This window comes from Gossypium hirsutum, chromosome A07 (assembly GCF_007990345.1).
Source record: "Gossypium hirsutum isolate 1008001.06 chromosome A07, Gossypium_hirsutum_v2.1, whole genome shotgun sequence".
Taxonomy (NCBI): Eukaryota; Viridiplantae; Streptophyta; class Magnoliopsida; order Malvales; family Malvaceae; genus Gossypium; species Gossypium hirsutum.
Window position 1 is genome coordinate 893,923 of NC_053430.1, and position 12,904 is coordinate 906,826.

Below are 12,904 nucleotides of genomic sequence, written 5' to 3' on the forward strand. Positions count from 1 at the left end.
ATTACAAACAATGTTGAGTGTAGTGTTAAGACACATAACACTCTGTGAAAGAGAACTTATGTTCAAACTTTGGAAACAATGTTGTTAAAAGTAGATGTACTTATAGGTCGGGTTAGTCCAAGTTCAGGTTGGATTTAAGCATTATATTAACACATTTTATGTTTACTCAAGTCGGATCGAAAATATGAGCCTAAAATTTTGTCTAAGACCAACCCATATTTATAAATGGCTAACCTAAGCTCATTTTAGACACACCCATATAATTTTTATTTAATTTTATTTTTTAATTTTTTATATATTTATTCATCTATTAAAATTTTATATGTAAGCATCTTATTATGGATTATATAGATTTAATTTTTGTGTTATAAATTATAAAATAACATAATATAACATATCATAAATTTAAAAAATGGATTGGGTTAGGTCTGACTTCGGTCTTGATTGTTCAAGCTCGGGTTTGACCCATATTTTAAACAGGCCTAATATTTTTACCTAACTCTATTTTTCAGATTTTATATTTTGTTCAAACTCTCCTAAATTTCAAGAGAACTTTGAGCTGGGTGAACAATCTCCATAAACAGTTCATATAAAAAAAATTATGAAAACTTTCATTGCATTGCATGCATTCTCATCTCATCCACCATTTTCAGCAATGCAGCAATTACAGGTTTCTTTCAAGTTAATGCTCGATTAAGCTAAAAATAGTATATGTAGTTATTTTCTGATGCAGAAAAATATTAAAGTCCCAAAGGGGGTACAAACAAAATGTACTGAATTAATAAAAAGTATCCCAATCAATGAGAGGGTTTGAAATAAGGTCCCCCACCCCCCATAGAAATTAAAAAGCTTACATCATTGCATGGGGATTTGACGAGGTTAATGCATTTGTTTTAGTTTCAATTTTGGGTTCAAGACAAAGCTTGGACTCTGTTTTCCTGTACAAAAATCGCCAAGCGGATTGATGTTGGTTGGTTGGGTTCTCTGCAAAGAAAAAATTAATGGTCTAATTCTGAGTTTAGTCCCTCTGTTGTGTTGAAATATTGATAACAACGTTAGCAATTGCTTGGGTTTGCTTTCATATCTGTATTTTACTTAAAACCTATGTTTGTTAGAATTGGACCGGGTCAATTGGTCAGATCAATTGGACTGTAAATATCGATTCGGATAAAGATTTGAACTCACTTTGAACTAGTTTTTGAGTGAACTCCTCAGAATCGGACTAAAAAATCGATTGAACCTGTGGTTAAACTAGTTTTCTCTATTTCTTTTTTCTTAATTTTTATGAATTTTTAATAATTTATTTAATTAAAATAGTACTAGTCAATTAAACTGATTCAACTAGGAACTAATGGTCCGATTGGTTCAACCATTGATGCAATTCTAAAAACCTTATCAAAACTCTTAAGTGTCATGAGCTAACGGGCACTAACTTAGTTGAGAAATGACTAACAACTATTGGTTTACCAGTGCGATGCATAGGTTAATTGTATAAATTAGTTAGGCTTAATATAACATTTGGTACCTGAACTTGATGCTTTTTCCTAAATTGGTACCTAAATTGACATTTTTTTCTAAGTTGGTACTTGATCTTTTTTGGGACCCAATACCTGAACTTGACTCATTTTCCTAAATTGGTACCATTTTTTTTTTCGATCTGGTACTTGAACTTGTCAAACGTTTTACAAATTACTCCAATATGCAAATAATGTTATTTTTTCTATGAGGTTGCAAAAATAATCAATGTATGATTGAGATGTGACAAATGACATGATTTTTTTTGTATTTTATAAGTTCAATTACTTTTAGTTTTATTTATTTATTATTTTAATAATTGAAATTAAAAAAATTCTTTTAATTTGAATTTTTAAAACTTTTTTTCTTATTTAATATTAATTGTTAATCATAGCTCAGTACCTAATTTTTTTAACATGATTTTCTTCTAATATTGATGATATTTTTGTAGCATAACAATTCCTTTTTAATATTATTAGTATTTTGCGTAATTTGTATAAAATTTAATAAGTTTAGGTACCAAATTAGAAAAAAAGTGTCAAGTTCAAGTACCAAATAGGGCAAAAAAATTTTAGATACCAAATTAGAAAAAAAATGCGAAGTTCAAGTACCAAATGTTGTATTAAGCCATTAATTACAATATATTAGATTTATCTGTAAAATTTGTATATTTTCATAAATAATAAATAATATTGTTATACAAAATATTGTATATTGTATACTGTTTAAATACCATATTTTTATAGTATACTTTACACTTTAAAATTTTTAAAATTATATAAATGTTGTTTAAAATTTTAAAATTGTACAAATAATGTATTATAAAAACTATGAAAATTATCTTTCAAAAATATATAAATTACATAAAAATATGATTGCAACACTTGTCAAAACTATAGTGTGTATCTTGTTATATATACCATTTGAGCTCACAACAACATGATATTTAGATCTTCAAGTTTTTCATTTCAATCAATGCTTCATTTAGTTTTCATATGAATTTTTAATAAATATATTTGTTACATAAATACGGATTGACGATGACTGATTCTTTATAAAATAATAATTTGATTGTGGTTTTAATCCCTATATTATGGTAACCTAATTTGATCATCCTGGTTCTATAATGTTGTTAATTGATTCAAATTGATAACATTATTAACAACAACTAACGTGATTTCTATGAATATTTTAACACTATTATTACTACTGTTAATGAGCCATTAGTATTCTTAATACTTTAAAAACAGTAATTAATAGCGTCTTCCATTTGGATATATTAATAATATTATAAAATTAAAAGAGTGAAATGATACTAAATTAAAGTATAACGATTAAACTTCAAATTTTAATATAGTAGAGGAACTAGAACTAAAAATTAAACCCAAACTAGTTGAATGATGATGATGTATGGCTGGTTGGTTTTGCTAGTGCTATCAAATACACACATTTTTTAAAATAAAAAAAGCCCATAAATCTCTTATTGGTTGCAGAGTAGTCCAAACAATAAATTTGGTAGCCCCAAAAACAATGAAAGTGTCCCCAGCCCATTAACTATTCACATCTTCAAACTTGAAAGTGGCCACCTACCAAGATATTACCCATTTAAGTTGATAAATGACCAACTCCATACTACTAATGATCTCAACTCCAATATAGCTTTTATTGCATTCTAAGTTGGGAAAGGGGACCAAATTACACACATCATTCAAATTAGGGATCGCAGAAAAAACCCTAGCTGGATTGATTTAAACTCAATCCGATCTAGTAGGATTAGAATTTTATTTTATTTTTTTGCTTTGAAATTGAGTTTCGAAGTGAGTCTAATTCTTCAGTTAGTCAAGTTGAGTTGAGATAGAGTTTAGGAATAACTCATTTTCTCTTTTCATATATTATATAGATGGTAAATTATCAAAATAGTCACTTTTATTTCCCTTAAGTTACATTTTAGTCATTATGTTTAAAATGTTACGTTTTAATCACTTACGTTAACGTGTTGTATAACATTTTAGACATTGAGCCGTTAATTATCGTTAACGGCGAAATGATAAGCTGACGTGGCACGTTAAATTGTTATTTCAAACAATAATTTTAGGTTAAATTATACAATTGGTCCCATAATTTTTCATTTTGAGCAATTATACAACATCCTGCACACTAATATTGCTTAAAATGAAAAAAAAATTAGGGACTAATTGTATATTTTAACCTAAAATTTTTGTTTTAAATGATGATTTAACGTGTCACATTAGCTTATCGTTACACTATTAACGACAATTAACGCTCAGTGTCTAAAATGTTACAACACGATAACGTAAGTGACTAAAACGTAACGTTTCAAACATAAGAGACTAAAACATAACATTTCAAACATAAGTGACTAGAAAGTAACCTGATGGAAACAAAAGTGACTTTTTTGGTAGTTTATCCTATGTAGATATAAAATATATGGTAATAAATTTTATAGGTTAAAATTTGACATAAGTCACCGTACTTTTCAGAAATTTAAAATTTAGTTTCTCTACTTTTATTTTTAGGAATTTAGTTCCTATCTTTTTCAAATTTTAAAATTTAGATTCAATTGTTAATACCTATTATTTTTTGTTAAATTCAAATTTATTACAATATCATTTTTTTAATTGTATGGCTACCAAGTGAATTTTTTATTATTATTTCAAAATGTCACACTTAAATTTTAAAATATGAAAATTAGAGAGATTAAATTTTCAAAAATAAAAGCACAGACACTAAATTTTAAATTTTTAAAAACAACATAAACTTACCACATTCTTTAACAACTATTATATTAATATTTGTTTCAGCATAATGAGACTTAGAAAACAATTAATAGTATCATTAACATAAAAACCATTATTTTATTTTGATAAGAACAAATTAAAACATGTGGCATATAGGTCATGTCAGAATTAGTTTTAACTAAAATATTTCATTGGCTAATGTAGTAGTTTAATCTTTATACGTTAAAAAATATTTTTTTATTTAAAAAATTTAATTCAATTTATTGAGTTTTTATCTAATTGGTATTGATGTTATTGTAATAACAAGGAGGACTTGAATTAAAGCACGTTTAAACTCATTTTTTCTCCAATTTAATGAGTTTAGAGGGGTTACCTCTAGCATTTTTGGTCAAAATTTACTTACTATCAAATATACTTATTATCATTTCATAAACTTCAAACATGAATTGTAAAACGAAAATAGACAACACCGAAATATCTTTCAAACTTTTAAAATACAAAGTAGGGTATATTAGAAAAATGAAAAAGGACTTTAGTGGTGCATTATTGTCCTTAAAAATCAAAATTAAAGACCAAATAAAGGTAGCCAGGACTTTTCCACCTTAGGATGTTCGTTTTACTTATGAAAAATGAGATTTGCTTTCTTAGTTCTATTTTGAAATGATTCAACTATTTAAAAATTAAATTCGGGAACAGAAGTTTTCATCTATAAATTAGTGTTAATCCAGACTAAATTCTTAAAAATAAAATTAAAAAGACTTAATTCTAAGTGTACCTAAAAAAAATTAGAGCATATTTTAACTTGAATTAAATAAAAAGTAGTTGAATTGTGAATATAAATCATGGGCGGAAAGAAAGAAGAAAATAATGTGGCTGACCCAATAAATGCTATGAAACTAACCTATCACATTCATTTCAAAATGCTACCCTAAACATAGTATTAAAAAATTCACTAATATATATATATATATATTGATTGCATTTTTAAGAAAAGGATCCAATACACCATATTTATTCTTCATAAAATTAACACCATACATTTTGTTTCGAAATATTTGGAAACCAAACTTTCCCTAACAAAGGAAAGTGTCTTTGAAAAAAATAAAGGATTTTGGGGCTTTTATTTTCATTTATTGGTTGTTGAATTATTAATTTCTATTTGCATGAGCATTCCAATATTTCTTGCTTTTCACATGAATTTTTTTTAAATAAAAGTGACTGTAATTTACATCATATATATATATATTCAAGTTGGAAAATATTTACTACTTACTTAACCTTTAAATATTTAGTAATTTTTTAAATTAAAAATATAAAAATTTAATTAATCTCAAATTACATTAAAATTTATTTATCTTAAATCTTAAATTTAAAATTAAAAATTTTTTGCTAAAAAATTTATCTTAAAATTAAAAATTGTACATAATCATTTCTATTTAAAATTTAAAATAAGAAAATTTTATCTTAAAATTAAAAATGGAATAGAATTAAAAAAGATATAAAAAGGAGGGATTATTCTTAACGGTCCATGTTCGGGGTTGTAGTTGTCCCTCCTAATAATAGGGTTTTTAATATTTGAGTCTGTATTCTTCCCTTAAAAATGTAATATGCTTTAAAGTTACACCCAATTATTTATTGATCCTGAAAGATTTGATATTGTTATAAGAAATACATTAAGTAAATTATTAATTTTAGGTTTATTTGTTGATCATCTTAGTGCTATTATTTTTTATTGATTTAATTTTGAATTTGTAACTTTTTTTTAAGAATCATATCATTGTACTTTTAGATTTTATTTTTTAAATATTTTTGAAAATTTTAAATAATTATTACATATTTTAATATGTATATTTAAATTAATACCTATATAGGAATACAAAAAAATATATTTTGATTTTTTTAACAATTTTATTATAGTTTCTGATAATATCTGCTATTTTTAAAGTAATGTCTAGAACTGTCAATAGCTCTTTCTAATCCATAAATAGGAGGATAATAAGCTTCAGCACATTCAAACTCACATCCTTCTAAATTGGCAACAATGACTGTGCCATTGATCTAAGACTTAATCAACATATTTTGATTTTAAAGATTCTCTTATGTAGTTGGAATTTATTAAATTAAAAAATGTGACCATGGTTACATGTGAGAGAGACTATATTCTTTATTATTATTATTATTATTTTTATTTTAATTTGGTTAAAAATTGAATAGATTAAATTCGACGGTTTAATTATTTTAAAAGTTTAAAAAATATAAATTTTACTTTTTTAAAATTAAATTTACGAAAAGAAAAGAAAAGAAAAACAGCTCTACATAATAATTGTGGGAATATTGAGCACATGCAAGTATATTAACATGAGACCCATGGCTCATAAATAAATCAAATGTAGAAATGGCTAAAGTTTGTTCTAAATGTTTTTCTTTCGTTTGCTTTTCCGAAAATAATGAAAAAAGAGTAACATAGATTTATTCACTTTGGTGTATCAAAAATATTCTTTTAATTTACTCCTTTTTAAGAAAAGGGAATTATAAAAATAAATACCCAATTAGGATAGTTTCATCGATTTACAATATCCGATGTTTGGAATTTGGACCATTTTGATGGAGTTTCAATTTTTAGCTTTCAGGGTCTTCAGCTGTTGGTTGAAAACTATGAAAGACCACGGAATTTTTTTGGGTTCCTCACCTCCTAATAAAACAAACAATAATTAATAAATAATTAACCGTTTCAAAAATAATATAATAATAAAATAGTAACAATTTTTTTTGTAAATTCAGGACGGCCCAAGTTAAAAAGAACTTGCCTAAGGTTTGACTAGTTTAAGAAATGGGTATTATTTTTTTTAACTAAACCCTTTCATTTTTTGGATTTATTTTATAATTTCTGAACTTAAATTTTTATAATTTTTATTATCTTTACTCTTAGCTTTTTTTTTTTAGAATTTTAAATTTTTTATTTAAATGTTAAAAAAAAGTCATCATTTAATCAAAGATAATTTTAAAGGCTTAATTGATCGCTAACTTTTAGTTAAGACTCCAATTGAGTACAATCTTTTTAACAAGAGTTAAATTAATTTTTAAAATTATTTTATGAAGACATTCTTTTATATTTAAGATCCAATTTTTTTTGGTAAAAATGAATAGCATAAAGCAATTACAAAAAAAAAACACACACACCTCTTATGAATCATGAAAGCTCCTTTTATTAACTAATAGAAGTCCTTGGAATGGAATTGGAGGTTCTTAAAAAACGACTAAATTTGGAGACTAGATATTGCAAGCCTTGCTATATGATCAACAACAATATTGTGGGATGTAGGAACATAGCGAATGCGCACCTTCCATTTACGATTAAGGATACCATGAATTAAACGTAGTTTCACCATTTTGCTATTGACAGATTCACCAGCCAACAATGATTCCACTAGAAGTGTATTATATCACATTCGACCTCAACCTATTGCAATCCTGTCCCCCATGCAACACACAAACCCTTTATCACCAGCTCTCGCTTCCACCTTGAAAATATTATCCTTGCCCATTCCCATAGAAAAACCACATTCCTAATTCACGTATGAATCTCTGAAAGCACTCCCGATTGCTACCTGCTGATTAGTCAAGGACATTGCCCCATTAGTGTTAAGTTTGAACCATCCACTCTCTGGTGGGGACCAGTGAGGCGTTGTCACCATAAGACTCGACTGTAACACCAATGACCCAGATGTATCATAATCCCATTTCCATGACAACCATGTATCCAACACATCTTGCACACTAATATTGCCATCAGAGATAACAATCGTGATTCTTCCACAATAACCAACATAAAAATGGAAACAAAGTTTGCCAATCAACATGTTCTCTACTCAAATGCCCTACATCACATAAATTCCAAACCAACCATTCGTTGAATGGCATAGAAAAGAAAAGACTGTGCAATGACTTTCGTTAGACATATGCCTCTTTGTCTGCTCTTCATTTCTCGGTAACCTATTCTATCACAATAATCAAATAAATACCCTGATTTAAGGTGCAAAATTTTAAAAGTAAATACTTGAATTATAATTATCTTTTTTATTCTCAATTTACCGGGTTTTTTTTTCTTTTCTGAAAATGAAACATAGTAGCATAAGGTACATGAGAAAAGAACGTGGCATAGCAAAGAAAAAAAAGGGAGAAAAAGCTAGAAAGTTAGATGTGGGGTAAATTAGTCATTTAGTTTAGGGTTGGTGAGGAACAAGAATTGTAACATTATTGTACCATACACATTGGACGGTACATATTAGGTGAAAATAAAATAAAAAATATATAAGAAAAATTTGAGTTTTTATTAGTATAACATTTACAACAACCAAAATTAAGGTTCTTTTAGATTCTATCTCTTATATTGGTTAGTGGAATTTAAATTTATGGTACATTTTTTCTTTCTCTAACTATTTTAATAGTTTATTATTAGGGTTTAAGGTTTAGATTTATTAAAGTTTCGGGATTTTGAGTATTTAAATTTAGAGTTTAAATCTTATAATGAGTAAATATTACTAGAAGATGTTTTGATTTTCAATTTATTATACTTTGTACTTTTAATAAAAGAATACTATTATGATTAGGTTTCAAGGGCGTCAAGTTCGAATTTAGACAACCGAATGCGATTACCCCTCATTGTTTATATATTATAAAATGTTTTTATAATTAAATGTAGGGTAAATTACACAAAGTCACTAAATTATTTGTAAGTTTATGTTTTGATCACTTAATTTCAAAAAGTTTCAAAACAATCACTAAACTATTCAAAGTTTTTTATTTAAGTCACCGGAATGTTAAAATTTTTAATTTACCCTTAAATTTAAATAACTTTATTCCTTATTCAAATTAAATTTAAGTTGAATTGTATCGGTTCAATATAAAAATTAACTTACCCAAATTTTACTCGATTTAACTAAAATCTATCCATAAATTGGATCATGATCGGGGTGCGATTCCAAAAAAATTTCCAAACCCATGCCTGAATTCGACCTGGCTAACGGTCCATTTCATTATTCATAAATTAACAAAATATTATATATCTAAAGTGAACAAATTATTCTATCCGTAAACAAGTCTATCTTAAAATTGTACATTTTAGAAAATGAAAAAGTAAAAACAAAAAGGGAAGGCTTGGCTTGGCCTAGCCTGGCGTAGCCTAGCTGACTAAAAACAGTTCTAAATTCTAAAAGCAATAACTAAAATAATGCTAAATGACCCATTCTATATACTATATAAGTATAACTAGCAACCACGGCGCAGCTTCCACAGGACGGCGGCGCTGCCAGCTGTGAAACAAAAACCCCACCTCCCACCCTAGGAGGACCCTTCATTAGACCCTTTGACACCCCTAAACTTTCTAGGTACTTCCTTGATTTTATAATATATTAATTTTAGTAATTTGTGTTAATAATAATAATAATTATATAGGTAAATGTGATAGCTTCGTCATTTAATGGTTGCTGCTGCTTGCCGATAATGATACTGATGAAGTTAAAAAAACAAAGCCATTCAGGTCGGTGTTATATGTGGGTTTAATTTTTCTCTACCCTATACTTTTTAAAATTTTAAAATTTGATCTCTTTTACTTTTAATTTTGATTTAAAAAATTAAAATTCAATTGATAAGATTTTTGTTCAATTTGAATATACGATATCAGTTTGATTTTTATTTTTAAAGCAAAATTTCGGGTTTTTTTTAGATGTTATGATACAATTACAAATACAATCGCAGATCGTAAGTTCCAATCAATATAATCAAAATTATCATTACAAATTATAATTAAATTGATAATCAAAATATATCTAGATCGAAGTCAGGATAAATTTAAACAAAGCCCACCTACAATGAAGCTCAAACAAAAAAAAAATGTAAAGAACTCACATATGATTTAAACAAAACGATACTTAAATATGGGGATTTCAAAGCCTCAATCACACATTCATATTTAACATAAATTTATTAAAAATAATTTAAAATAAATAAATAAATAACCCCAAACGAGTTATAACACTACCCTATATCTTTTAATTTTGAAAAATTATCACATGTCCTGTATGTGAAGTTTTTTATATTCTATAAGCGGATGCTACAAGTATTTTATAAGATGTAATAAAAATATATATAAATAAATGTGACACTTTTATACACTTAACTTGCTTGCAATTAAATAAAAAAAATCCAAAAGAGTATAAAGCTTGTACTTAAATATAAAAAAAACTTAATTTATAGTGATTTAAAAGAATAGGGATGAAATTGTAAAAGTCTAAAAGAGCATAGGAAGCAAGGCAGAATTAAACCTTTATAAGTGCGCGTCTCATTGCGGCCATCACTTAAATAGACCACGTTTTCCCCTCGATTCCCTTACTATAATAGCCTCTCTCTCCCCTTTCTCTTCTCATAATCAAACCTCGCTTTTCACTCTGTGTTTTCTTTTCTCGAGAAACAAACAACAAATATAACCCAAAACCCTTCATCCAAAAAACCTTACCTTTATTGCTTAAATTTATATAAAGTTTCTTACTTTACATATATATATAGATAGCATTATATCGAGTAGCTTCTTTTTTGTTTCAGTTACAATGGGTGACTCACTGAACTCGGAAACTGAGTCTAGCACGGTTAGTAACAACTCGTCTCCTTCATCGTCACCATATGGAAAAAGATTGGGTACTGAGTTAATACCCGACCCGAAAAGGGAAAAGCGTCCGAGAGATAATAGTAAGCATCCGGTTTACCGTGGGGTCCGAATGAGGGCTTGGGGTAAATGGGTATCCGAAATCCGAGAGCCCCGAAAAAAGAACCGGATCTGGCTAGGTACTTTCTCCACACCCGAAATGGCAGCACGAGCACATGACGTGGCGGCTTTGAGTATCAAAGGTAACTCGGCGATCCTTAACTTCCCTGAACTCGCTGAGTCGTTGCCTCGTCCGGCTTCTAACTCGCCGCGTGATGTACAAGCAGCCGCCGCTAAAGCTGCCGCAATGGAGTTCTTGAGTAACAAAAACAACAGCGTCGACGATGCCACGTCATCTTCGGATTCAACGTCGTCATCGTCGAATGTGGATGATATGTCATCGACACCGGAAGAGCTGAGTGAGATAGTGGAGCTGCCGAGTTTGGGGACGAGCTATGAGTCGGCTGAGTCAGGGAACGAGTTCGTGTACGTGGACCGCTTCGATGGGTGGCTTTTTAATCCTTGTGGTATCCCTTGGTATTATGAAGAAAATTATGGGTACTTTGGGGATGAAACTTCAATGCAAATACAAGATAGTCTCATTACAAATGGGTTTAGTCCTTTACTATGGGATCATTAATGCATAATTAATAATAAATCAAGTTTTGTTTGACTAAATTGCCCTCCTTCAATTTTTTTTCCTCCCTATGAAAGGGCAAAAAAATAATACTTTGCTTGTTTATCAAGATGCTTGCATTGTACTCACTTGTGCTTATAGTTTTTATTTTTTCTTTTCTAATTTTTTTTTAAAAAAAAATTTAGTATTTGAGAATAGTGGCAGAGAGCTTTTGCATTCACTTGTTTTGCTTTGATTGGTCAAAGTTTTTCATTTTCTTTCTAGAAGAAGAACAATTATCTTTTTTATCCAAGGTCAAAGATTATAGGTTCAATTATCCTTTTGAGTCCCTCTACTCTTTATATTTGAAATTTAAATTGGATTTAAAATAAGTTGCAAATTTTTTCAACACTATTTTCAAAGTCTATTTTTTAATCAATTAACGAAATTCTTTCAATAATGTCATTTGATTGTACTTTAATTATCAATACAAAAGAATAGAAAGTATGGGGACTAAGACTAGAATTAGACCAAGATGATATGTTTTGTTTTATTATAAGTATATTTAGTTGCTCGAACTTTTGTGATAATTTAATTAAAAATCTTATCTTTCTATTTTAATGAAAAATAATCAATTTTAATAAAAACAAATCTCCCAATGTACATTCTCACTATTTTAAAAAATGCAAACCTAACAGCCTATGGAGCAGTAAATTGAGGGCAAAACTAATTGTTCATATTGTTTATTATAAAAATAAAAATAAAAATAAAAATAAAAGAAAAATAGTGAAGCATAATAAATGGTCTGTTAGGGAAGCTTATTCCTTTGAAAGGTGCACTTCAACCACCCATATTTGTTTACTTCTCTAAGGTCCTTACAAACTGTGTATATATATTCAATAATTTGATGCCAAAAACACACTGCATTTAGGCAATTTATTCATACAATTTTCTGTTGGCTCTTTCTTTTTTAGTTAAATTTTATCATTAATTTTTTTAACGATATAACAATTTACGTGATAGTCTTTGGGTATATGATATTATTTATTTTGTATATTACGTTTATGACACGTATATACAAAAGAAAAAAGAAAGAAGGTGATTTTTGTGAAAATGATTGGTGAATTCGCCTTCATGAAAAGGGCTCATTGCTTTCCATTTCAAGCTTTTGAAATTTAACAAAATTATGTGCCATTTATTAAGTAATTGCAAATACAATTAGTCATCTCAACCTGCTCAATATCTAGCACACAAAAACCAGCTACTGCATTAAATTCCTTTGTCACTTCCTGTCTAACAATACTCAATTTATAT

At 27.9% G+C, this 12,904-nt stretch overlaps 1 protein-coding gene across 1 annotated transcript; it reads left to right on the forward strand.

Annotated features, from left to right (window-relative positions):
• The first annotated feature begins 10,663 nt into the window (after positions 1-10,663).
• On the forward strand, positions 10,664-11,652 carry LOC107930780 (dehydration-responsive element-binding protein 3). Its single transcript, XM_041117064.1, has one exon. The coding sequence runs from the start codon at positions 10,880-10,882 to the stop codon at positions 11,612-11,614; it is 735 nt and encodes a 244-aa protein (XP_040972998.1). The 5' UTR covers positions 10,664-10,879; the 3' UTR covers positions 11,615-11,652.
• The last annotated feature ends 1,252 nt before the right edge of the window (positions 11,653-12,904 follow it).

What these genes read in the sequence shown, in the direction of transcription:
- LOC107930780 (XM_041117064.1), top strand. Translation starts at nt 10,880, where the DNA reads ATGGGTGACTCACTGAACTCGGAAACTGAGTCTAGCACGGTTAGTAAC.